The sequence below is a fragment of the Natator depressus genome, chromosome 2, assembly GCF_965152275.1.
Source record: "Natator depressus isolate rNatDep1 chromosome 2, rNatDep2.hap1, whole genome shotgun sequence".
In the NCBI taxonomy this organism is placed as follows: Eukaryota; Metazoa; Chordata; order Testudines; family Cheloniidae; genus Natator; species Natator depressus.
Genome location: NC_134235.1, coordinates 183,310,171 through 183,336,847, shown reverse-complemented (window position 1 = coordinate 183,336,847; position 26,677 = coordinate 183,310,171). Strand labels below are relative to the sequence as shown.

At 39.1% G+C, this 26,677-nt stretch overlaps 1 protein-coding gene across 2 annotated transcripts in view; it reads right to left on the bottom strand.

The window, feature by feature from the left end:
* The window catches only part of ULK4 (unc-51 like kinase 4), a 397,936-nt gene that overhangs the window by 368,105 nt on the left and 3,154 nt on the right, over positions 1-26,677 (bottom strand). For both annotated transcript variants that reach the window (XM_074945513.1, XM_074945514.1), the window contains exons 2-7: positions 23,943-24,130; positions 22,401-22,500; positions 15,440-15,579; positions 13,518-13,680; positions 6,551-6,652; positions 5,682-5,765 (exon numbers count right to left, since the gene is read on the bottom strand). In XM_074945513.1, the coding sequence (XP_074801614.1) occupies positions 5,682-5,765; positions 6,551-6,652; positions 13,518-13,680; positions 15,440-15,579; positions 22,401-22,500; positions 23,943-24,080 (727 nt within the window). In that variant the 5' untranslated portion in view covers positions 24,081-24,130. The remainder of the gene's footprint in view (positions 1-5,681; positions 5,766-6,550; positions 6,653-13,517; positions 13,681-15,439; positions 15,580-22,400; positions 22,501-23,942; positions 24,131-26,677) is intronic.

The window sequence follows — 26,677 nt, the reverse complement described above, 5'->3', positions numbered from 1 at the left end:
GATGAGTTCCTATGAATGCTAAGTTTTGTACAGGGGTCAGAGTGAAATTTTGAATGTTCAGTTGTAGGCCCAATTTGAGGAAGAGATCTATGGCTTCAAAAGTTACCCATGAAGTTAGTTCCAGAGAGTGACCCTTCAGCAGCCAATCATCCAGGTAAAAGGCCACTAAAATACCTTTCCTGCAGAGCTGAGCCACTACTACCGACATGGCCTTCAAAAAGACCCTCGGGACAGATGACAGCCCAAAAAGGAGCATCCTGGCCGATAGTAACACATAGGAATCATTTGTGAGATGGGGGGGATCGCAATGTGGAAATATGCATCCAGAAAGTCAAGGGCTGAGAACCAATTCCTTTGATCTAGTAACACAATCACCACCTGCAAATGTCACCATTTTGAATTTTGATGCTTTCACATAAGTGTTGAGTAGCCTCAAATCTAGAATGGGTCTCCAATTGCCATTTTTTTTGGTACCAGGAAGTACCTTAAATAAAATCCCTTTCCTCTGTGCTGCATAAGGACTGGTTCTATAGCACCCAAGTATAGAAGAGACTCCATTTCTTCACAAAGCAAGCTCTCATGGAGAGGAATCCCTAAAGAGGCATTGGGCAGGGGGGTTGGTTGGTGGAAGGGTAGTAAAGTGGATGGCGTACTCTGGGGAGATGATCTCCAAAACCCACTTGTCTGTGGAGATAGACTCTGAAGCCTGCCTGAAGTGGTAAAAGGTGGTCGCTGAAGAGAGGAAGACAGCTGAATTGGTGCAGCTGGTAAGGATGAGGATGGTCATTCAAGACCTCAATCAGTCCATCAAAATTGCTGCTTGGAGCTGGAAGGGTATGAGGTCAAAGGCTGAGAGGTGGATGGTTTCTGTTTCTGGAATTTCTGTCTTTTTTGATGTGGTTCATACAACCTCTAGGAGGTTGAGAATTGCACAGGATGGGATCTCTGAGTTGTCAGAGTCTTGCTAAACCTTCTCTTATAGGCAGGTGTATAGATCCCAAGAGAAAGCAATCTAGCCCTGGAGTCCTTTAACGTGCTCAGAGATTCATCCACGCTATCTGCAAACAGTTCAGCCCAGGGGTGGTCAACCTGAGCCTGAGAAGGAGCCAGAATTTACCAATGTACCTTGCGAAAGAGCCACAGTAATATGTCAGCAGCCCCCCCAACAGTTCCCCCCCGCCACTCCCAGCACCTCCCGCCCGCCAGCAGCCTCACCGATCAGAGCCTCCACCTCCCTCCCTGCACGTCCCGATCAGCTGTTTCGTGGCGTGCAGGAGGCTCTGGGTGGGGAGGAGTGAGGGCATGGCAGGCTCAGGGGAGGGGACGGGAAGGGGTGGAGTGGGGGCAGGGCCTGTGGCAGAGCCAGAGATTGAACAGTGAGCACCCCCTGGCACATTGGAAAGTTGGTGCCTGTAGCTCCAGCCCCGGAGTCAGTCAATGCCTATACAAGGAGCCGCATATTAACTTCTGAAGAGCCGCATGTGGCTCTGGAGCCACAGGTTGGCCACCCCTGGTTTAGACCCACCGAAAGGGAAGTCTTCCACTGTATTCTGGACTTCTTTTGGAAATCTGGAGCCAAAAGTCCCTCTCATAATTACCACCGTAGAGACTGAATGGGCAGCAGTATCAGCAGCATCGAGCAAGGCTTGTAGTGAAGTTCTGGAAGGTAACTGGCCATCCACAATAAATTGCCTGGAATTGCTCTCTATGTTCTGCCAGTAATCGGTCAACAAAAGAGTTCAGTTTGATGTAATTTATATGATATTTCACCATTAATACCTAGTAGATTGGCAATTCTAAATTGTAAGAAGGTTGATTAATAAGATTTTCTACCAAGTAGGTCTAAATGCTTATGATCTTTGTCATAGATGTAGATTTAGCGTGGTGCTACCTTCCCCATTTATTAACTGCATTGACCACAAAGAATTAGGAGAGCGATGAGAAATTAAAAACTTAAGAAATATTACTTTCCAGCAAAACACCTGATCTGCTCTGTTGCATGTAGGTGAAATAGTAGATGAGGTGTGTCCAGAAGGGCCACATTAACAGGCAAGGCTACCTGGGCAAATGAGACTGTCTGAAGGATGTCAAGCAGCTTATGATGCTTTAACTTCCTCGATAGGGATCTGCAAGGAGTCAGCAATTCTCTTGACTAGATCCTGAAACTGCTTAAAATCTTTCTCCGAGGATGAGGCATAACTGCGTCATCCAGAGATGAAGAGGAGTTGTTGGTCAGAACAGAGACCTCTTCATCAGTTCTATCTTCCTGCTCTTCAAAGGTTTCTTCTTGAGGATCAGGTCTCCTAGAGAGGGCAGTAGATGAAGGCTGCCTATCTTTGAACAATGAAAAATTAGACACCTCAGCCAGGTCTCGGGGAAAACAAAACTCCTGAGGTAACAATCGTGTTGTTGGTACTGAGTCCGTGGTTTGCAGAGAGGTAGTGTTGGTCAAGGGAGCTGAAGGTACTGTGAATCTTGTCTGCTTCAAGGGAAATGCAGTAGGAACCCAAGCAGGCATCTTTGATAACGAGGAAGCGCACTTCTTACCACCTTGGTCTGCCGATGGTCCCAACGTTCTCTCCACACCCGAGGCTTTGCCATCTTTTGGCTAACAATGCCCTTGGTACCTGAGGAACCAGCAGCCTCAAAGGTACCAGATTGGAGAGCAGAGCATGCTGACCTGGTTGAAGACTCCGAAACAACCTCGGCTTTTTTTGAGGTAATTCCCTATCTGGTGAACTCAGGGCATGATCTTTGGAAGTCTTATGAGAGGTCTTCCTCTTAGATGCCCTCGAGGGGACTTAGAAATAGTGGAGGCAGCAGACTTGCTTGGAGACAGGTGTACAGAAGGGGTCCCTTGGCCTGGGTCAGAAGATGGATGCAACGAGTTTACTACAATGAGGAGACGAAGTTTAATCTCCCTTTATTTTCTGGCTCTAGATTTCAACGTCAGACAGAAGTTACACTTCTGGGAATGTGCGATTCCCTGAGACAATCGATGCACTGGGAGTACCCATCACTTACCAGGATTGCCTCCTGGCACGACAGACATTTTAAACTAGGAGAACCAGGCATAACCTCCCAGTGAACAAGAACTACTGGTACCTTGTCTACGCACTTATCTACTACTTATCTATCTATATAATATATGAGAAGTTTCTTATTTTTTTCTTTAAACTAGGAAGCTAAAGCTACTACTGCTTATTAACTAATTACACAAATGCTTACTATAAGTGAAGCACTAGAATAAAAACTTGGACACAGCTGAAGTAATCTCAACAGGGACAACTGCCAGAGCTCCATCTCAGGCTGAGGATGTTGAGAAGCAACTGAGGGAGGTTTGCCTGTGCACGGCTATGTAGCAACTCACAGGACATGACACAAACTAGCATGCATGTACGCACAGGCCGAACGCACATTGTTATGAAAAGTCTCCGATCAAAAGCACAGGGGATGCACCCATAGGACACTATTCGAAGAAGAAGAAGAACCCATTACTTATAGAACAAAAGACTAAAAACTGTATGCTGTATACAATTATTTTTAATTAACCATGTCTTAAATTTAATTTAAAAACAAATTCAAACACACATTGAATGAATCCAAAGTGCTAAATATGACCTTTTTGCATTTTAAAGGATGCTTAAGAGGAAAAATTCTGCCCTCAAATGCACACACAACTCTCTGAACCTAATTAAAATTGTGCACATGTGCACAAGGGTAGAATTTCATCCTTTAAGAAATTTCTTCCCAAAATCTAGAGTTGATTGTATCTGATAATTGACCAGGTATGTCAATTCCCCGTACCACAGAGGGATTTCATTTATTGAATTTAAAAACACATTCATATACAGGGTCATATTCGAGCTCCTTCTATGAGCAGAAATCCCATTGAATCCAGTTTTCAGAGTAACAGCCGTGTTAGTCTGTATTCGCAAAAAGAAAAGGAGTACTTGTGGCACCTTAGAGACTAACCAATTTATTTGAGCATAAGCTTTCGTGAGCTACAGCTCACTTCATCAGATGCATCCGATGAAGTGAGCTGTAGCTCACGAAAGCTTATGCTCAAATAAATTGGTTAGTCTCTATTGAATCCAGTGGAAATTGTACACATAGATGAAAGGCAGGATGGACCATAGTATATAAATTATTCAAAGTAAATGATTTGTTCTGAGAAAGATTGCACCTAATTTTACAGTTAATATTTATTTTATCAAACAAGTAAAAGACCTAAAACACAAATGTTAAGTGACTCATGAGTACAGTTCCATATGCACTCTTCCAGCACCATATGATGATAGTACAGCAACTGTACAAAATTTTGCTGCAGCATGGAGCCACAAGGGCTCAGATAAGTCTGTTTTTATACTGTTGTGCATGTTGTTTCAAAGTTTGTTCTTTACTGTGTAGTCTCTGGGTATAAGTACCTTTAGGCTAAAGGAAATATTCATTACTTACTGCTGCAGTAGACAGAATTCAGAGATTTTATTTGCACTTCACGTTTAATTAGGGTTGCCAATTTTGGTTGGCCGTATTCCTGGAGGTGTCATCTCATGACATAATCCTTAATTAAAAATTAATCTTGAATTCCTAGAGACTCCAGGACAATCTTAGAGGGTTAGCAACTCTATGTTTAATAGACATGCAGTGAATGGAAGAGGAATGTGTAGCAGGCAAGAGATAAAGCAGCTCCAAATCCACATTAAATTGTCTGCACCATTCACCACTTTCCCAGGATCATTTTCATGCCTCAGGTTAACAGGCACAACTCTCACTGATTCAGTCAGTCACTACAGAATACTACATTAGTATACTCAGTTTGCAAATTAAATGAATGCTAAAATCAGTGCAAATTACACTGCTTTGACACTTGTAACTTGGTCAGCAAATGGATGTAGGTGAGTACATCTGCTATGTTATTTAAATTACTATGTACACTGTTACAGCCCTGTATTTTTACTTTGAAACCACACTTCTTCACACACATCAAAGGCATTTGAGAACAAGTCCATAGGAAGTTTTAGAAATTTTACTAAACCGTTTTTGCATCAGAGCAAAAAAATTCTGAATTTCTTCTTTAACTTGACAAAGAACGCTGCTTTGTCTTGCTTTGAGAACTCAACCTAGTCAATGTAATTTAACCCAATTTAAAAAGAAAATGCCTTTTGGTGTGAAAAACAAGTATCCGAAATTTTAACCTGAAAGATAATTATTTTTCCATTCAATTATAGCCGTCTGAAAATAGTGGCTTATAAAGAAAGTGCCTTCTAAACTAACATGATACTATTGCAACATGATTCTATTATGTCAAGTTAGTAAAGAAATGGCTTAATATGAAATGTAGCAACATATTTCCCCTCTAGAGAATTGCTTTTACTCTTAATATTTAACTTTATATGAAGTATCCATTTTCCCAGTGGGCAATAATCCAAAAGAACAGAACAGTTAAACTCCAGAAGGAGACTAGTTCTAATATTCATTTTTAGGGATAGAAATTTCTTACAATTCTGCTAATACAAGTTTAGTTTAATGAGAAAATACACTTCTGCAATTAAGAATTTTAAGCAGAATATTCTTTGCAAACCAAAAAATTAGTTATCAACATAACAAACAAACAAAACTGACTACTACATTTTAAGCATTACTCTAGTTTGACTCATTTAACTATAAGAAAACCTTACCTTTAGATTTAGGTGGCAAAGGATTTTCATATAAAATCTGTTCAATTAATTCAGAAAAGCTTTCAGAGAAGAATGGAGGTCTTCCTATAAACATAAGTAGATTCACTTAATTCTATCAAACTTGGTTAAACTGCAAAATAATTGTTACTAAATAATTCTCATTCAAGAAGCAAGTGTCGTCAATCTGAACTCAATTTAACAAATTAATGTCAATTTAACTACAAATAACGTTGGCGGTGAGAGCCAGTGAACAATGAGGACTGCAGAACAAAACATGGGCAGGACAGCCATTAAAAATGCTCCTTCATGTCTTATGTCCCAAAACAGGTCTCCATAGTAGCCCCAGATACCAGCAGAGTGGATAATGAGGACAGCAAGACCCACATCTATGTTAATCCAATAGGCTAGCATACTGTGTATGTTGCGCCACAGGAAGACTGGGATACAACCCTGCAACCTGGTTTGAAGGAGATTTCCCCTTCCTAGATGCTCCCTTCCCGCTCCCCTCCCCCAACCCTTCACTAAGCCAAAGTAGTGCAATTTTAAACAGCTAAAGTGAATTTTACCTTTAAAAGAACAAATTAATGCATTTGCTAAATTGTTTTAATGCTTACGAGCATAAAACCCTTGAATGAGAATGGGAGCTCAAACCGTTATTATAATTTAGCAAATTATAATTCTGAGCACTAGAGGCAGTTAAAACCATATATTATAATTATACTATAACTCAGATCTTAGTGACAGTATCTCACAGTTGATTATTTTACAAGGTTCCTAAATAATTGGAAATCTTTATAGTGTACCAAAAACTCATTTTCCCAAATTATCACAAAATGTCAAATAGATAGATAGATAGATAGAAACACAACCTGAAAACATTTCGTAAAGCAAACAGCCCAATGACCACAAGTCACTAGCTACGGAGAAGTCAGCTCCCTTTATTGCTTCCGGAGCGGTGTATACAGGAGAGCCTACAAAATAAAACATATAAGGCAACTTGTATAAAGGCAGAATGGATAGTCAATTCAGAATTTTAAAAAACGCTACGTGTCAATCCTCCCACCTCACCTCTGTGCTGTATACATTATCTCCATTTAAAGATAAATGCTGAACCTCAGTTTCCCTAAGTGCCTTGCCCAGTGGCACAGAGAATGTCAATGTCAGATCTGAGGTAGAAACTCAGGAATTTGACTTATAGTCCTGTGATCACAACCTTGCCTCTCATTAGACAACTATCCTCACTTCACTCTGATATACCTTTTCAGTGGGATTGTGGAAACTATTTTGTTGTTTATATTCCTATTTCACTTCAACTACACATAATCTGAGAAGAACATCTACCGTTTTGTGCTGTAATTTTCTAATGTACCTACAGAAAGGTCCAAATCAAAGATGACACCCAGATTAGGGGATGGAAGGATAGGCAGATTGGTGACATTGTCCAGAGTGACTGAGAAAGGAAGTAGGGGAGGGCTTGAGCTAATGACTAAACATCTACAAGAAGATGTCAGAGACAGGTTAAGATTTTAGTTTGGACAGATGGAGACAAGAATGAAGAAGAGAGACAGATCTATGAGTCATCAGCATGGATACTGGTATTTGAATTTGTGTTTACAGATGAGATTACCAGAGATCAGGTTTAGAGGGAGAAGAGAAAGGAACAAGGCATGAGCCCTGTGGAGCCTGCATAGAAAACTGATAGGATATTGAGGCTAATCCCCGAAAGGGCACTCTGAAGAAGCAGTAAGAGAGGTTGGAGGAGAACCAGAAGAGAACTGAGTCATGGAAGCCAAGGGAGGTCAAAATTTCAAGAAGAGCATGTAGTGATGTAGTCCAAGGTGAAGCAGTCAAAGGTAACTGACAGGTCAATGATGACAAAGTACTGGTTCTGAGCTTTAGCTAGGAAGAGGTCACTAGAGACTTTGGTGAGAGTGGTTTCAGTGGACTGCAAGGAGCAGAAGCTTGATGGGAGAGGGCTTAGGATGGAACTGAAGGAGAGAAACTCCGGACAGCAATTGCAGACAGTATGTTCAATGAGCTAAGAGGCAAAAGGGGGAAGGGAGAGGGAGCAGTAGTTGGATGGGTTAAGGAGAAGAGTAAGGAAGGAGATGAGAGAGAAGGCAGCCCAGAAGATAGGATGCGGTCACTGAGCCAAGAGGACAGGTTAGAGAACAGACAAGAAGCTTCTGCATCTATGATGGGGAGAAGAAGAAGGAGAGAGTTGTGGGAGGGATGGGAAGGTCACATTGCATTTTGTCAATTTCTCTTGGAAGAAGTCAGCAATAGCCTGTGGAGAGAGAGAAGTGGAGGCAGAAGGAGGGGATGATCTTGCTATATATAACAATAAAATAATAGACCATTTATGGTGGTTTCCCTTTGCAGTTTTTCCACCTTCCTTTGAAGCATCTGATACTGAATGCTGTCATGGACAGGATACCAGACTATATGAACCACTGGTCTGATTCAGTATAGCTATTCCTATGTTAAACTAGTATTAAAATAGGATGGAAATAGGTCTACATTCTGCCATACTGGACTCCCACTCTTTCAGACAATGCCACTTTTCATTAAGATGACCATCACCCACAGTAGCTTCAAAAATGCCGACTGTATTTAAAAGCTCTGTGAAGCACATTTGCACAAAGTGTATTCAAAATGGGCTTCCTCTCTTCTGAGCTCAGTTTGCTGTACACAAACACAAAATAGATGTAGTTTACTTTTAAATATATAGATTTATTTAAACTCAATATTAGAAACAATAATTTACAGGAATTGAAGCATTTCAGTGTTTGGGAAATTGGGAACACAGCCATGAAAGACAAAATTGCAGTGTCAGTTTTCACAGACTGTACAAGAGAAGAGGAAGGAGAAGAATGCTATGACTTCTCTGTTGGAATGATTTTTTCTTAGTACTCTGTATTTTGTAAAATACACATCAACCCCTTTTGAGTAGAAGCCACAGATCTGAAGATTCACAGAAATGTTTATCCCTGTTTAACTAAATTGCATAAAATGGTCCTCTCCTTTTTAGAGATATGTACACCATGCCACTGAGGGCGAGATGAGTCCCAACAAACAAAAAATACTGTAAAATTATCCATAGTATTTATTCACATGATGTCTGTTCCCACAATCCTTGCACAGGTGAAACTCCTGTTGAAGCCAATAAATAGGATATTGGTTACAAATTTAAGCCAATTTCTCTGTATTTTTACTTAAATGAAAAATACTGACAACAACATCAAAATACACAAATCCGATTATAAGCCAAATGGTTTATCAGAATAATCTTCTTTAATTTTCCTACAATCCCTTTTCTTTAAGTGGGCTGGAGTGCTGCTAAAATAGTGAAGCAGACATCCTCTCCTGTTACATATAATCTTATAGTCCCTGTGTCATACTAGCAGAGAATGACTATAGAGCTACGTAGATATTTAGGACATTTCAGATTAAATCACTTTTATTTACTGATGCCAAACTCCATTTTTGCTCAAATACTACACCTACTTAAATACTTTTTATAATATGCCTGAATATAAATCACGAATAATGTTTCATATACAAAAGATAACTTGTAGATACAACATGCCTGTCTGCCAATTCACCTCAACACAGGAGGAATAAAAATAGAAAAAGTTTATTATCCAGCTGTATTATACCACAGTCACTAAGGGTTAGACAAAGTCAACAAAAATTTTCAGTTCCAGCCTCCTTTCAAGAGCACTTATTGGTTTCTTTTATCCTGAGGTTTTGGCTTGTAAGAGGGGATAGATTGTTAACCCCCCCCCCCCCACACACACACACACACACACAATTGCAGTCATTCTGATAAAGATATATCAAAGAGGCTGTTCGGTTCATGTTTCTTCCTGGATACAGTAGGTTCATCATCATTCTTGTTTCTTGCAATAGGGAGTTCCATTAAGAAAGAGTGAAACTTACGCGAGCAGGAGACAAAGCTTATTGTCAATACTTCACTTGTTCCTAATAAGTACTGTGGCAGATCAGCATTTTGAAGAGAGAGAAGCTGTAACTGAAATAGTTCAATCCCATAGCATAGAGGGTTTTGAAGATTAAGTACAGAACTTTGAATTTGTTCTCATACTTGGTGGCATCTCAATTACTGCACTTATAATGCATTTGTATGGACCAGACTTCTTGAGTGAAAAGGCTGCTGCATTCTGGAACAGCAGAAGTTTCTTTAATGACCAGAGTTTATTCCTAAGTACAAGGCACGGCAATAATCAAGCCTATTGTAAATTATACACACACACACACACACGTTTCACAGTAGCCAGGACAGCATCCAGAGGGAGGATGGAAAGTCTCCTGGCCAGTAACAGATGGAAGAATATACTTCAAGCCACTGCTAATAAATGGATACCCAATAGCAGTGTGAAGTCCATATTGAGGGCACTAGCAGCCCAAGTTGTTTTTTTAACTGAGATTCCCAGTAGCTTCATATTATATATATATATATGTTGAACAAAAGGGCGACAGAATTAACCCTGTCATACCCCATAGGCGAGGTCCTTTCAATATATAACTCACTATCCCAAATTAACTTCCAAGTTCTCCGAGATGTAAATGGAGCACACATACTCTAAATCAACTCCACCTCCTACTAGTGGTAGGATCAAATGTGATACCATAGGTCATAGGGTGTTGCTATTGAAGGCACCTGACAGACTTTAAAAGTATCAGCACGGACGTGCTGCCTCAACCATGGCTAGGAGGACAGCACAGTCCCAGTCCACCAAAGCCTTTTCTCCACTGCACTCTGGGAAGCCCAGTATACAAGATCTCTCTGCTGTCCAACTGAGTGAGACATATCTTCACTTAATTCCAAGTATGGAAAACATGGAACGATGAAATATGCAAAACAATCCTGAGGGATGTTACCAAGCTTCTGTCAACTGGAGTTCAGTGAGTTAGAGAAATACTTTACATAATTTTTAGGGCTGTTGACTAATCGCAGTTAACTCATGCAATTAACTCAAAAAACTTAATCACGATTAATCGCAGCTTTAATTGCACTGTTAAACAATAGAATACCAATTGAAATTGATTCATATATTCACACTGTAAAAAAAAAAAGTATTTTTCAATTCCCCCATTATAAGTACTGTAGTGCAATCTCTTTATCACAAAAGTTGAACTTACAAATATAGAATTATGTACAAAAATAACTGCACTCAAAAACAAAACAATGTAAAACTTTAAAGCCTAAAAGTCCACTCAGTCCTACTTCTTGTTCAGCCAATTGCTCAGACAAACAAGTGTGTTCACATTTGCGGGAGATAATGCTGCCCGCTTCTTGTTTACAATGTCACCTGAAAGTGAGAACAGGCATCCTCATGGCACTGTTGTAGCCGGCATCGCAAGATATTTACGTGCCAGATGCGCTAAAGATTCATATGTCCCTTCATGCTTCAACCACCATTCCAGTGCAAACATTTCTAATAAAAAAAATTATATATAACGAGTACTGTACACTTTGTATTCTGTGTTGTAATTGAATATATTTGAAAACCTAGAAAACATCCAAAAATATTTAAATATGGCACTCTGTTGTTTAACACAATTAATCGTGTTTTTTTTTTAATCGCTTGACAGCCCTAATAATTTTATATCAAGAACAGATGGGTTAGAAATGATTTTCTGTCCTCCCATTTAAACTGATTTGATATCTCCTTAACCACATCACGTAGGCAAATACACTACACAGTATTGTTTGGTCCTCTTTAGAAGATTTTCATTTCAAGAAAAAACAAAACAAAAACAAAAAAATCTGCTGAAGGAACTATTTATGTTCTACTGATTATGGAGTGCAAAGTTTAATCCCTTAAGGATAAAGATCTTCTGTTTATTAGGCACATATGTGCCTATAACTGGCTTAATGCTACTTATTTCAGCACTTCTCAGAAGCTGTAAACTATTGGCAACCTCATAACATCTTCCCTTGCTTTACCATAGTTCCAGCCTTCATTTCCACATACACCAGCTTTCACCATACGGCTGGAACTCAACAGGCTCTAAATAAAAGGATTGTATTTTGCTGTGTTAGCTGTAATCTAAAATGGATTTATTTATCTTTCTATATATGCTGCTCCATATACTAGGTACCTCCATATGAAAGTTCAAACGGTTACTCTAAATATTTACAAAGTCATACCATTTGCACTTAAAACGAGGAAATGAGAAATGTATAAATAGCCAACTCTGTTTTATTTTTCCCCCATTCGTCTATATCAGACACAGAAGGACAACCTAAAATAAACCAACCAACCAACCCATCCACCCAAATTTAATGAGTTAATATTTCTAGTTAATTAAGCCCCTTGCTCCATTTAAAGTCTGTTAACCATCTGATCATTTTGTTTTAAAAATGACTCCTGAAAATTGGTTTATTGTTTTAAAATGTAAAAAAAAAAAAATTGAAACAGCAGCACACCAGCCATTGAAATTACTGAAAAAACTCACCAATGCCAGTGGGAAATGATTGAGAGCTGTATGTTTGTTCAGTAAAAGTTGCATTTCAGAGATGTGATGTTACATCTACAACACTCATTGTAAAAACCAACCACTCACTTGTACAACCACACTGTAAGTTTATGTAATTACAGTAATATAAATTCAGCTTCACTGTCCCTATACTTGAATACCTTGATCTGGGCTTCAGTTCAAGGGTACCTTGAAGACTATTCAGAACAGACACACTAAAATGATAAAACAGTCTTTATTACTTCTTCTCACAGTCGTATGTTATGCTGTATGTTTGCTAAACTTGGTTTTGTACTGTTATGAAGGTAGGAAACATGACTGCGTGTATGTAAAACCTGTTTCTTCTCTATGTACCTGTCATGCACTCACTTAAAGTGCTGGCTACCAATCTTCCCTGTACTTAAGGATATCAATGATTGTCTGTTCTACCAAAATCTTGCTTACATGAGACTAAGGATAGGTCTACACTGGCGCTAAAAGCTGTAAATTCTAGCTTGAGGAGACATACCTGCACTAGCTTTGATTGAGCAAACCTGCTAAAACATTGACGTGTAGCCACAGTGGCGCAAATGTGGGAGGGACTGACTATCCCCAGCATGAACCTATGGTCTCAGACAGGATTGGACTTGGAGCAGCTTGCCGCTCCTGCCATTGTGGCTACACTTCTATTTTTAGTGCATTAGCTCAATCAAAGCTAGCATGGGTATGTCTGCCCGCAGCTCCCATTGGCCGGGAACAGCAAACCGCAGCCACTGGGAGCTTCGAGTGGCCGTACTTGCCAATGCTCAGGTAAACAAAGCATCTCGCAGCCCACCAGGGGCTTACCCTGAACAAGCCGCGAACCAAGTTTGGGAACCCCTGCCTTAAGCTAACAGTAGCATTAATTACAGTGAGGAGAAGAGATAAAACAGTCACCTGAAGCAATAGCTGTACGTACAGATAAATTAGTAACAATTTATTTAACAATTGCCTTTCACAATTACATTTTATGTGCTCTAATTTTCATAACAGGTAGTGTAGCTTGTTTTGCGGTTTGTACCATACACAAATTCCCATAATGCTTCCCATTACATTGTCATAGACAGTGTCAGAACAAAATAAAATGTTTCATTACTAATGTAGAGTTTTCTGAGAAAAACCTAGCATTCTTAATTCCTGCATCCACAAAAAGAATAGTTACAAAAGACTACTATTTTAAAAGTTTCTGGCAGAGAAAATAAGACCCCGTCCCCTCAACATGATTTAAAATCAAAACATTTTTAAAACATTTCATTATGCCTCATTGGGTTTAGTTAATTTTGACTGGATAAAACAATATACTATATGCTGTACCTTTGAGTCTATTTTTCAAGTTTCTTTGTGGAGTGCTTTCACAGCCATCACCTCCTCCTTCCTCTGACCCAATTAAAGCAAAAAATTCTTCCAAATTTTCACCCTCTGCTTTAGCCAGGCAAAAGTTATTGAACTTCAGTGTGCCAGGCCCTTCCAGAAGTATCTACAGAGGTAAACAAAAGTGAACACCAAGTTGTTTCTTTTAAATATAAGGACTGTTTCAAGAAGCTGAATTTTCCAGTCAACCTAAGATTGAAGTTTTGATCAAGTCTCATTACCATTAAAAGTATTTATATGGCCTTCATCACAGTAATAGCTGAATGCCTCCCACAAGTGGAGGGGGGGGAGGGGAGAAAGACTACAATGACCTCCTTTTTTCACAGCCATCAAAAGGTGTTTTTTTTATTTTAGACAGATCTGGGCAGAGGGCTGTTTGTTTCTTTGTTTTAAATGAGCCTGTGACGATGAAGATGATATTGTGGGAAAGCATGGAAAAAGAGGTTTTACATTTGCTCTGCATGCAGCAAAATTAGCAATCATTCTTATTTAATCTGGTGGTGAGTTCCAAAATCTTGTTCCAGCTCCTGTGAAGGTTCCATCTCCTGAAGTCATTAGTCCTCTACTGGTCAACAGCTACATTGTTTCAGTGGAACATAGCTGTCATGGGAGGTTGATGTTACATAGAAAAAGAGGCAATATCACAATAGCCAGAACGGTTTTCTATGCAGGACTCTGAAAATAAGGATGGCTACACTTTGAACTGGACTACGAGTTCAAAGGAGTAATTGCCACCTACATTACTCTGCAGCAAAGATAAAAATTGATGCATCTTTCAACGTGTGCATATTCAAGTTTGTTAGATTAACGTTTACAATATTTAACATTTAATTTCCAAAATATAGAAGCTAGAGTTGACTAAAAGGATTATTCACCTAGCAATCGGATTCTGAGAAACATTTTACCTGTTCATCAACCTGGTTTAACAGTAAATTAGTAGCTTTAAAGGAAATACAAGTTTTCCAACTCTATTGTCTCAATGTCCTGCCATCAGATACACAAATGTGCAGCACTATATTTCTTATAAAGTCATCTACTGATTTTGCGCATGCATCCACAATAGCTGATTTTACAAGAAACTTAGTAATGCAGAAAATGTGATCACACAGTAGAGAGTCCAATTGAGAGCAGAGTCAATATAGTAAGCAAAACCAAAAATGTTTATTGTGGTCATACTTTGATTCACTATGTACATTTTAGGAAAAACATGAGGGTTTTACTAGACTAAATTCAAAAACTAGGCAAAGATGTGCAGTCCTGTTTTAGGAAACAATTACAGTAGGTTGATCATTCATTTATGCAACGTTTGGTAACAACTTCCCATGGAGTTCTAAAAGCAGATTTCACCAACTTTATTCTCCAATTGCTATTTACACAATAATTTATGTACTGTATACAGTATTAATTTCGACTAAGTCATTGTTTTTTATATTTACTTTTTTTTAAGTTTTATTTTGTGGCATAAAGGATTACCAAGAAACGAAGAAGTATGTGGTTTCCTAGTGTAAACAGGGTATGACAGAATGATTCAAAGCTATAAACACAAAGGGACTCCTAAATGAATAATGAAAATCCTTTATTGACTCATCTTTTTATGCTGCAGCATGGAAGCAAATACCATACTCTCAAGCACTAATTCCCAGCTGCAGAGTGGTACAGGAGAGATAGAAAATAAACTAATTAGACTGTAAGGTATTCATGACATATACTTGTCTCTCACTATGTTCATGCACAACACCTGGCCTCCAACCTTGAGCAGGGCCTCTGGACATTAACATAATACAAATAATAATTTATGAAATGTTAATGATATCTTTGACATTACAAAAGATACCCATTATAACACAACTAATGTTACTCATTACCTTTGCAGGTGTGAGTTCACAGAAGATAATTCCAAGGTCATGAATGTGATGTAATCCAGTAACCAAATCAATACCAAATTCTCTCACCACATCTTCAGGTAGCTGTTCATCTTGCGCAATGACCATTTCTAGTGAACCACCTGAAATGAATTCACACAGAATTCCTTATGACAGCTGTATATCAAGAAAAGGCCAGACCAATAGCCTACTATGATATTATACAGCCTCTTAAACAAATTAAAAGGAAAATACAAAATCAATTGAAAAAAAAATAAATATTTGCCTATCTTCAATTGCTTTGTGACTCTCCAACAGCCACAAGTTTCAAAATGCGTATAAAAATAACCTATTACTCATCAGCACTAAAGGTGTACTTCACCCAGCTGTTTTTGACGTCTGGAAAAACGGAGGCATGGAAACATCATTCTCGTATAATCACTGTACATCCTTTATACCTAGTCACTGAAACATGGGCAAATTTTGAAACTAATACCCGTGTCATCTAATTTGTCCATATGGATCACTAAAACTGATAAGAGTTCACCACTAACATCAATAATGACGACTTCTGTCAAAGAGTTCCTATTTTATGCCAAGAAGGCAGAGAATGGGAAATTGATCTATTCTTTACTGAATTTATTTACATATTGTAGTACTCAAACAAAATTACAACCCTGCATACATTTATATAGCATGATTTATATCAGACTTCACCTTTTATACAATAATCTTCATCTTTCTCTATATCAACATTACTGAAAAGTGACAGAGCAAACAATTCAGTTTATAATTTTCATGAACAAATGGTTTATTTATATCACACCATGAAATTATTACAGTAATGACCATAAAAGGAGGTTATCTGAAAGCTCTTCTTCAGAGATCGAGATGTCTTTTAACTGATTATATTTAACTTATGACCATATTTTTATTATTAATTATTTATTAAAATAAAAAGAATTCTATTGTAACACATCTCCTCTAATACTTCGGAAGTGGAATGTCTTCCTGTGAATTCTTCCAAAACTAGAGAGATATTAACTTTATATACAATTTTTTAGTATAATTGTCTAGAAAACAATAATTTCAAATAGTTATATTGTAAAATCAGTAAGAAATGGTTACTTACTATAACTGTGGTTCTTCAAGATGTAATGCAGACATGTATTCCACCTAGGTATGAGCATGCACACCTAAGTGGAATACACGGCTGTATCGATTCTAAGAAGAATTAATGTTAATGTATTTACAGCTTTAGAACAACTTGTGCAACAGTGTGCCAGATGAAATGGGGCTCAAGACCTGAGCACTTTCTTGAAGTGCTAATGTACTCTGATCTATCTCCAGAGGCAAGGGGTCCCTTGTAAAGGATTTGAAGAGAATCATAATCAGAGAAATGAAATGAGTGGGTTCAGTAACAACGATTTTATTGTTTTCTTTTTCCCACTCCACAATTCCTTAAGTGAATGTTAATACCATGAAAGAAGCTGTATTAGATACACTGAAGAATGAAATCTTCTATCCACCGAATAAATACAGTACGGGTAGCAATAGTGCAAGCTTCCTACACTGCCCTGCCAATGTGCAACAAACCTATCCAGAAAAAAAACAAAACAAAACCCACTTCTTGACATCAGAGAGTACTTTACGTCTTACGAGACCATCAACAAAGGTGTCAATTAGCATTAGGAATGACAGCTGTCAGTAAGACTCTATTGCAGTGGTTCTCAAACTTTTGTACTGGTGACCCCTTTCACATAGCAGGCCTCTGAGTGTGACCCCCCCCTTATAAATTAAAAACACTTTTTAATATATTTAACACCATTATAAATGCTGGAAGCAAAGCAGGGCTTGGGGTGGAGGCTGACAGCTCGTGACCCCCATGTAATAACCTCATGACCCCCTAAGGGGTCCCGACCCCCAGTTTGAGAACCCCTGCTCTATTGTTTGCCTGAGATTTTAAGAAATTTTTAATCAACTGCATTGCAATAGGCAAATTTTGCTGCTTTTATTAGACTATTTCTAACTTCCAATTAGAAGTCAGTACATGAAAGATCTGAAGTAATAGGTACATTTTAGGGCTCCAGTGCTGCAAAGACATATGCATGTGCTTAACTTTACACACAGCAAGTAGTCCCACTGGCATCAATGGGACCACTCACATGCATAAAGTTAAACACTGAGCAAACGTTTACAGGATTGGAGCCTAATTTACTTTCTACTATTAATTTTATGCTTTCAAAACTACATACATATAAACCATATGCAAAAAGTTATGTTAAAAGCACAATAAGATTGCAGTCAAGCATACAGAAGTTTGGAACTACTAGAATTAACAACCTTATTTCAGCCCCCTTCTGCATATGCATTATGATTAAGGCTACATTTTAGTCACGGGTCTTTTTAGTAAAAGTCATGGACAGGTCACAGGCAGTAAACAAAAATTCACAACCCGTGAGAAACACTAGGTATACAAACCTCATATTGGGCCCGAAAGGGATAAAGGACAATACTGGGCCCAGATAGCCCCACCCTTCCAGACACAGGCGCCAGCTTCCAACTTTCCCCAGGAGTGCTCAACCACCACTCAGCCCCAGGCCCCGTCCCCACTCCACCCCTTCCTCCAATCCCCCTCCCCAACCTCTTCCCGCCTGTGGCCCAGTCCCCACTCCACCCCTTCTCCCAAGGGCCCACCCCTTACCACCCAGTTCCACCCCTGAGCACGCCCCATCCCTGCTCCTCCACCTCCCTCCCAGTGCCTCCTGGACTCAGTGGAACAGCTGATCCATGGCAGGCAGAAGGCACTAGGAGGGAGAGTAGGTAAGGAGTTGATCAGTGGGGCCGCCAGTGGGTGGGGAGCTTGGCTGTCAATGGGTGCTAAGCACCCGCTAATTTTTTTCTGTGGGTGCTCCAGCCCTGTAACATCCACAGAGTCGCCACCTATGCCTCCAGACCTGCAGAGCATGCTCTAACTAGAAAGGAAGCTTAAAAAAAGAGAGCTACCCAGCTCAGTCAAGGGAAGGAAAACAGACCTACCCTACGGGGTTCTGAACAAGGTTGCTGAAGAAGTCTCCCTGTGAGGAACAGGACTTCATGCTGAGACCGGTTGGGGCTAAAGGTTTAGCAGTCTTTTCTTCTCTCTTTTGTTACCTTAGATTAGACTTGGAGCCATGAGAGACAGATGGTAGAAAGTGGACCCAGGAAAGGTAATTTCAAGGGCACTGTAGGGCACCGGACACTGTTGACTGGGGAGCCCGGGCCCTACCCCTGCTGCAGGAGAGGCATAAATCACATTCTAATCTCACTCCACCTTTGATAAGAGGACAAGGACATTGCAACCCAAGGTGAAGCTAAATCCATCCTCAGATGAGGAACTGGACTGAAAGGCCTTCCCACTGAGAAGCAATATGGAGTACACTACCCACTAGACCACCTGGCTTCCGAAGGCTCTGTTACAGTCCTCTTCAGCCCTGGGCTGGAATATAACTCCATGAGGACAGATTGTGCAGAGAATTTAGCTGCTAAAATTGAAAAGGTCTCTACTGAGCATGTGCAAATTACCATTTTTCAAAAGCTTTTATCTTGGCCAAATTTGGGAGGATTTTTAGAGGGGCAGCAAAAGGCTTATCCTTGATACAAAGACCACCCCCCCACCAAATTTCAAGGCCTTGCTCCAAAGCATGGGGGCATTAGACCTTTTCAAATAAAGGTTGCCAAAAAACCACACACACTAAACGCAGTCAAAATGTATTCTCCCCTACCCTCATCCTTGGAAATAAACATTTTGGCTGGAATTTTCCAAAAAAATTCAACATGAGGCAGACATACACCATGGGAAATTTCAGCCCAAAGAGTTATAGTCTGGCAAAATTATTAAAAACTGAAAACAAGGTCTGAAGTGTCAGGCAACCTTAATAAAAGGTGGTGCTACCAGCCCCATCTACAATACACATCCTTCTAAGCAAACATTTGACTGCAGTCTAAAAAATGCTTGCGGTATCAAGGCACCTTTCTAGTATGTGATACTGTTTTAAAAAATATTTACTTCTATACACTTTTATGACAGAAAATATTTAACATAAGAGAAACCTATTTTAGACCAACACTGAATCCACTGAAGTATCTGGATGTTGATCAATAGTAGCCAATATCTGCTCAACAATTTCCTCCCAATGATAAAAGGAAGAGTATGAGAACTATAGGACCTCCTCACTTAAAGTCATCCTGGTTAACTTGTTTCGTTGTTACATTGCTGATCAGTTAGGGAACATGCTCGTTTAAAGTTGTGCAATGCTCCCTTATAACGTTGCTTGGCAGCCGCCTGCTTTGTCCACTGCTTGCTGGAAGAGCAGCCTGTTGCAGCTAGCTGGCTGGGGCTTGGAATCAGGGTGGACCGGCAGCCCTCTTATCAGCTCCCTGCTCCGCTTAGTTCCCCGTGCAGCAGCGGCCCAGCAGGCTATCAATTGCCTGCAGTTCAGCTGTCCCTCCCCCCACTGCCATGTGCTACTCCTGCCCTCTGCCTTGGAGCTGCTCCCCGAGCCTCCTGCTTGCTGGGGAGGGGGGGGTGCACGAATATCAGGGTGTCCACCTCCTCCTTGCTCCTGCACCCCGCTTACCCCATCTCCGTAGAGCTGCGGGACACATGACAGGGCTCAGGACGGAGGGAGCTTCCTGGCAGCAGCTGTGGTCTCAGCTTGCTAATTAACTTAAAAAGATAGCGTACTTAAGACTGGGTCAGCGTACTTAAAGGGGAAATGCACATCTCTCTCACACACACACACACTGTCTCTCTCTGCCACACTGTCTCCCCTCCCTCCATTCCTGCTGCCTTGCAGAGTGTGAGGCTACATTAACAATGAGTTAACCTTTGAGGGCTCAGCCAATTGCTAGTTCATCATTTAGCAGTAAGGCATTCCCTGGGAAATATCCCACCCTCTGACTTCACCACCTTAACCAAGCTTCACAATCATCATTGCTGTGTACAGTATTAAATTGTTTAAAACTTTGTGTGTGTGTGTATATTTTAATTATAAATAAATAAAATATAGTCTTTCATCTGGCAAAAAAGTTTTCCTTGGAATCTAAGCCCCCCTATTTACATTAATTCTTATGGGGACATTGGATTTGCTTAACATCGTCTCGTTTAAAGTCACATTTTTCAGGAACAGAACTACGTTAAGTGAGGAGTTACTGTATCTCTGCATTATTGCCCAGGTTCCTGAACCTTACAGTGATTTCCTTTATACATTTGTTTTTAGCGGTTTTAATAATTGAGACATTCCTTCAAAACAACTCAGTAACCCCATAAACTCATTAAATCATTAAATAAATGTAGTAAATCATTAAACCATCATCATCAAAAAAACCCATACCAAATTCTTAAGCTCCTGTTTTAAGGTTTTGTTTTTAATCACTTTATTCTAGAAGACTGCATATAAAATAGTCCAACTCAATAAGGCCAAAAATACAGAGAAAAATATGGGGGGGGGGGGGGGAGAAAGCACAACAAAATTTATACTGGATCTGATCAAGAAAAAAAAAATTCAGTCATGTTGTTGCAAGAGAGATATGTTGGATATTCAAAATGGAATACATTTTCCACACTTCAAAAGCTATTTTCAAACTGAACAAATTTAATGAAGGACCTAAGACTTGTTGTACTTAAAAATATGGTAACTAAGATTTTTTAGAAATATCATGATTATGTTGAGCCTTAGTAGAAACTGTATGATTGCCAGAAATGATTAATACTCTCTCTATATTTAACAAAAGGCTTCCTGTTCAAAGGTGAACATATTTGCCAACAGAAAAGGAGCACCTGTGGCACCTTAGAGACTAACCAATTTAGTCTCTAAGGTGCCACAAATACTCCTTTTCTTTTTGCGAATACAGACTAACACTGCTGCTACTCTGCAACCTGTCATATTTGCCAACAAATTAGACTAGAAAAATATGCCAAAGTTTTCAAACTTAGGGGTATAAAGTTAGTCACCCAACTCCATAATCATACACTTGATTAGAAGTGGCCTGCGTCAGAGGTGTTGAGAATCTGCAGCTCCCATTTTCAGTGGCATCTGAAGCTTCATAGCACTTCGAGAACGGAAAGTTTATTTTATTTAGGTCCTTACTAGGAAGCCAATGTTAGGCAGCCAAATTTCAAAGTTTGACCTCAGTATCTAGCCCACTTATTTCTGTCAAACATGGGAAATAATGCTATCCTAGAGTTCAAACCATGCACGTCATAACAACTGGATAAAGCCCTTCAATAAACCTTTTTTGGATAACATAGAGATAACCTAATACAGACCAAAGAATCACCCAGTTCACAAAGCATAGGGCAGTCCTCAGGTTCATTCAGCTCCAAAATTGGTGTCTTAACATAAAAGAAAGGATGTTTCAAGTCAACTGGAAGAGATGGCTTAATTCATATAACACTAGCCAGCAGACTCCCCTTTTGATTTCGAAAAAGGAAAATGAAGCAATATCTTTCATCTGGTCAAATTTATGTTTTAGGTTTACTGGCATATTTTCTATTCTTTTAATTCTCAAAAAATATTTAGGAAAGTACCAAAAAGCTGACAGGCACTAGAAATCTAACCTTTCCTTGAACATCTTTTATCTATTCATCCCCTTCAAGAATTCAGAGTGTTGCTCTGCAAGTTGCAGCAGTGGCATCATCTGCCAAGCTATTTAAATCCAATTATATTATTTCATATCAGTTAACTCTTGAAACACACATTGAAGTGGAAGAGAATACAACTGGAGGCATTTTTCTAGGAATCTAGTTGTAAATGATTTCTATATGCTAACTTTCTACTAAAGTTTCTGATCTTTCATTTATGTTTTTAAATAGATTGTCAGGAAAAAAAGTTAAAATTTACATTTTGGATAAACTTTTTTCTGTTATAAATTTATGACATAAAATTCCCATTTAACATTTTATTTAGTTAGCATCTCTTACCTGTGCATAACTCCACTACAAGCCAGAGATGGTTGCTTGTTTCATACCATTCATGAAATGTTACTATGTTCTTGTGTCTAATTTCATGTGTAAGACGAACCTGTAACAGAATATTTATATATTTTATTTGGAGAGCTGCATTCATATATTAGCGTTTCGGGGGGGGGGGGGGGGAAGGGAAGGAGAGATGCAATCCAAAGTAATTCTAGTTTCCTTTCTCCCCATCTTGTTAGCTTTTCAAATGCCACCAAATTTTTAAGAAGTCACATTCCTACTCAAATCATACAATCAAAAATACAGAGGGAAGGTACCTTCTGGCACAAGCCCACCACCCACCCCCAACTTCCCTGTGTTCAGAACTACAGTCAATTTTCCTCAGAACAGTTCAACTGGTTAACAAAAAAAAACAACAGTTTAAGAAAGAAGGCCAGGGTCAGCATAGCTATCCAGTGACAGAAGAAAACATTCCCATGTTGTAGATCAGAGTTCAGGGTCAAAGTTACGTCCCTAGTTTCTGTGCCAGTGAGATAGAGTGTGAAAGAAGCAGGTACAGTGAGTCCTGGAGAAGGAAAGAGTTTTCCATTTTTCTTGAGTAATCCCCTCTGGTCAGCCAAATATCACTGAGAGGTGCCCAGGAGCTACATTTATGTTGAAAGATGGGTCAACTCCAATAAAGTACAGTTCACAGCTTTGAGGGAGAAGGGGGAAAATAGCAGAAATTTCTCCATTCCCCTTTTCCATCTTAAAAAAAAAAGGGGGAAGGAAGGAAGCCTAAATGTGCAACATCTACTGCAGTTTGTGGTAGAAGAATTGCTGGATATGCTCAATACAAAAAGTAACAAAATATTCTGAGCATTTTTAACCAAGGATATAGCTTCGTAGTGACTCAGTAAGTGTTGATTACTGAAACAATAAGAGAAAGTACTTAAGAAAATGTATATATGGGAGAGGAGGAGGCTGGTACTTCAATTGACTTGTATTTTCCCAGTGAACACTGCAGTAATAAAGTAAAAATAATCACTACATTTATGACCGCTTCTATGACCAGCACAAGTTAACCTCTTATGAGCAGATGTGTTTACATCTGTGCTAAAAAAGGACTGAAATTAAGTGAGGGGCTTTAGGAGGAATCCATGACTTAACACCTACAAAAAAAAACCCATTTAAGCTACGGGAATTTGGAATCTAAAATCTTAAAACACTGCTATAAATTGACACACACACAAGGTAGGTGAAGTAATGTCTTTTATTGGACCAACTTCTACTGGTGGAATGTACAAGCTTTTGAGCTCCACAAACCTGAAGAAGAGCTCTGTCTAGCTAGAAAGTTTCTACCTTCCACCAGCAGACATTGGTCCAATAATGGATATTATCTCACCTGCTTTGACTAACAAGGCTACAACAACAGTGCAATCAACTATAAATTGTGACAAATTAATTGTATGTGAAGTAGTACCTGGTATTCTTTTTGTCTGTATTTGTGCTACTGGAAAATTTGTATCTACATTTCTCTACCAAAATAGTAATAAACATTATTCTTACCCAGTTGGTTATTTCAGCTCTTTTGCATTTATCAGTGCAAAGAATGGCAACAAAATTAATAGTGCCTTTTCTTCTTCCTTTATAAACAACTGTCTTGCTTCCTCTTCCAATCTCTTCATATAGAATAAAGTTCTCCATGTTTAATACGCTTTACATCCAACAAATTAAGAAATGGGTTGTTTTCATCACTAAAACGTCATATTGAAAGAAAGAAATTCAAATTTCTTAAATGTAAATATGTAATCATTATTTTCTTAATTCTTAAGATATGGCATTTAATACAAAAAGGTACCATTCGTGTGATTAGCAATAATGATTGACTTTACAGAAAGTTTATAAACAAGACCTCCCACAACAAAGTCTAATCAACATTTTACACAGAGGATAATATAAGAGTCACAATATTAAACTCAAAACTGCAAATTCTAAACAAAACTTGATCTACAAAGCCCTGCCTCTATAGCCATGACATTACTAGGGAGTTTTGGTCTACTAGCAGTTCATCTACCCTGGCATTAGCCCTAATGGAGACAAGGACCCCAGCAGCTTCCAATGTTTTTACCACATCAATTAAATCTGCTAAGAACCAGAGGCAGCATGTATGAGTGGGAATATCTTGAAATTCCCTAGTGTAGAGAAAGATAATGGAAAGTTATGTTTACCAACTGAGCTGGTTTTGTGTTTTGAGATTCAAGGCAATTCCACATAAACTAACTTCTAATTTTCCCATCAGTTTTATCATTTTTTGACTTCGAAATCTAGATAATACCGTACTGTTGCTTCCAAAGAAATATTTACAATTTATTAGTAATCCTCAATGTAGTCTCATTTGTACATCAGAAAAAATGTAAGTAGTTCACCATGTTTAGTAAGAAGTAAAGCAGACTTTTTTAATCTGTGTATTTATGTTCTGTATCTGAGCACATTAAGTAATAGGAGCTATTCTTTCTTGGTCTGAGTGAGCCTTTCCTTTGAATTTCAAACAGAACTGGTAGCAAAATATCATAACAACTAAAACATATGAAGGGAAAATACGTATTTATAATTCTGCTTCTCTGGAGACAGCTTTCTGAGAAGATTCTCATTCCCTGGCCTTAGATTTCCACTGTCTGAGACAATGAAAGTATCAGCTCTACAGCAGGGATTTATTTTGTTTCTTAAAAGAGGAGTAAAATACTGCTTTAAAAAAAATCCCAAGAGACTATGAATGCTGAAGCCTGTAGGAAATGTAAACCATAAGTAGAAAAAAAAAAAAAGCACTTAGGCAAACTTCAAGTGAGGGACATCACAAAGACATTTTTATTTTATTTTGGGATGGGAGAGTTTGGCCTCCTCTACTTGGGAAACAAACTCTGGAGAATAGATTCCAAAATGGGATTCTCTCCTGGATGCAGGATGTAAGCAGTAATACTCTATACATTTCTTCTCTCTATGAGTGCACAGAGAGCTGCTTTGCAGTTGTCAGAAGGGAGATTGCTTTAGGACACGCAGTGGTGACAGCCTTGCCTCTCATCAACTGAGCCTTGATGTCTTCCTCTTTCAGGCCAGCTATGTCATGATAAAAAAAAAAAATGCACTCTGACACTATTTAGACAGTCCTCCTGATAATTACTATAAAATAAAGTTAGGAAGATTTTTCAAGTGCTTTTGTCTGCCCCAAAGACCACCTAACTTCAAGGTCTTGGGAAAAGAGCTGCAAGTGTGAGAACAAAGGAAGGATGATAGGCTCATTAAAGTTATCACCCTTATGACAAATCTTGGATGAGTAAAACTTTAAATAAGGTGACTGAGTCATTCACTCACTCTACAAGCAGAAATTCCTGCCACCAGGATGTCATAAATATAAAGGGAAGGGTAAACACCTTTACAATCCCTCCTGGCCAGAGGAAAAACCCTTTCACCTGTAAAGGGTTAAGAAGCTAAGATAACCTCGCTGGCACCTGACCAAAATGACCAATGAGGAGACAAGATACTTTCAAAGCTGGGGGGGAGGAGAAACAAAGGTTCTCTCTGTCTGTGTGATGCTTTTGCTGGGAACAGAAAAGGAATGGAGTCTTAGAACTTAGTAAGTAATCTAGCTAGATATGCGTTAGATTCTGTTTTGTTTAAATGGCTGATAAAATAGCTGTGCTGAATGGAATGGATATTCCTGTTTTTGTGTCTTTTTGTAACTTAAGGTTTTGCCTAGAGGGATTCTCTATGTTTTGAATCTAATTACCTGTAAGGTATTTATCATCCTGATTTTACAGAGGCGATTCTTTTACTTTTTCTTTAATTAAAATTCTTCTTTTAAGAACCTGATTCTTTTTCATTGTTCTTAAGATCCAAGGGTTTGCGTCTGTGTCCACCTATGCAAATTGGTGAGGATTTTTATTAAGCCTTCCCCAGGAAAGGGGGTGTAGGGTTTGGGGAGGATTTTGGGGGGAAGACGTTTCCAAGCGGGCTCTTCCCCTGTTATATATCTGTTAGACGCTTGGTGGTGGCAGCAATAAAGTCCAAGGGAAAAAGGAAAATAGTCTGTACCTTGGGGAAGTTTTAACCTAAGCTGGTAAAAATAAGCTTAGGGGGTTTTCATGCAAGTCCCCACATCTGTACCCTAGAGTACAGAGTGGGGAAGGAACCTTGACACAGGAAAAAAAAAAAAAGACTTTCCATGTAAGAATCTTCAACTCACAGGAACTGAGTATTTCAAAAGGCGCTTTCATCAGATCACATTAATATCCTACAATATAGGG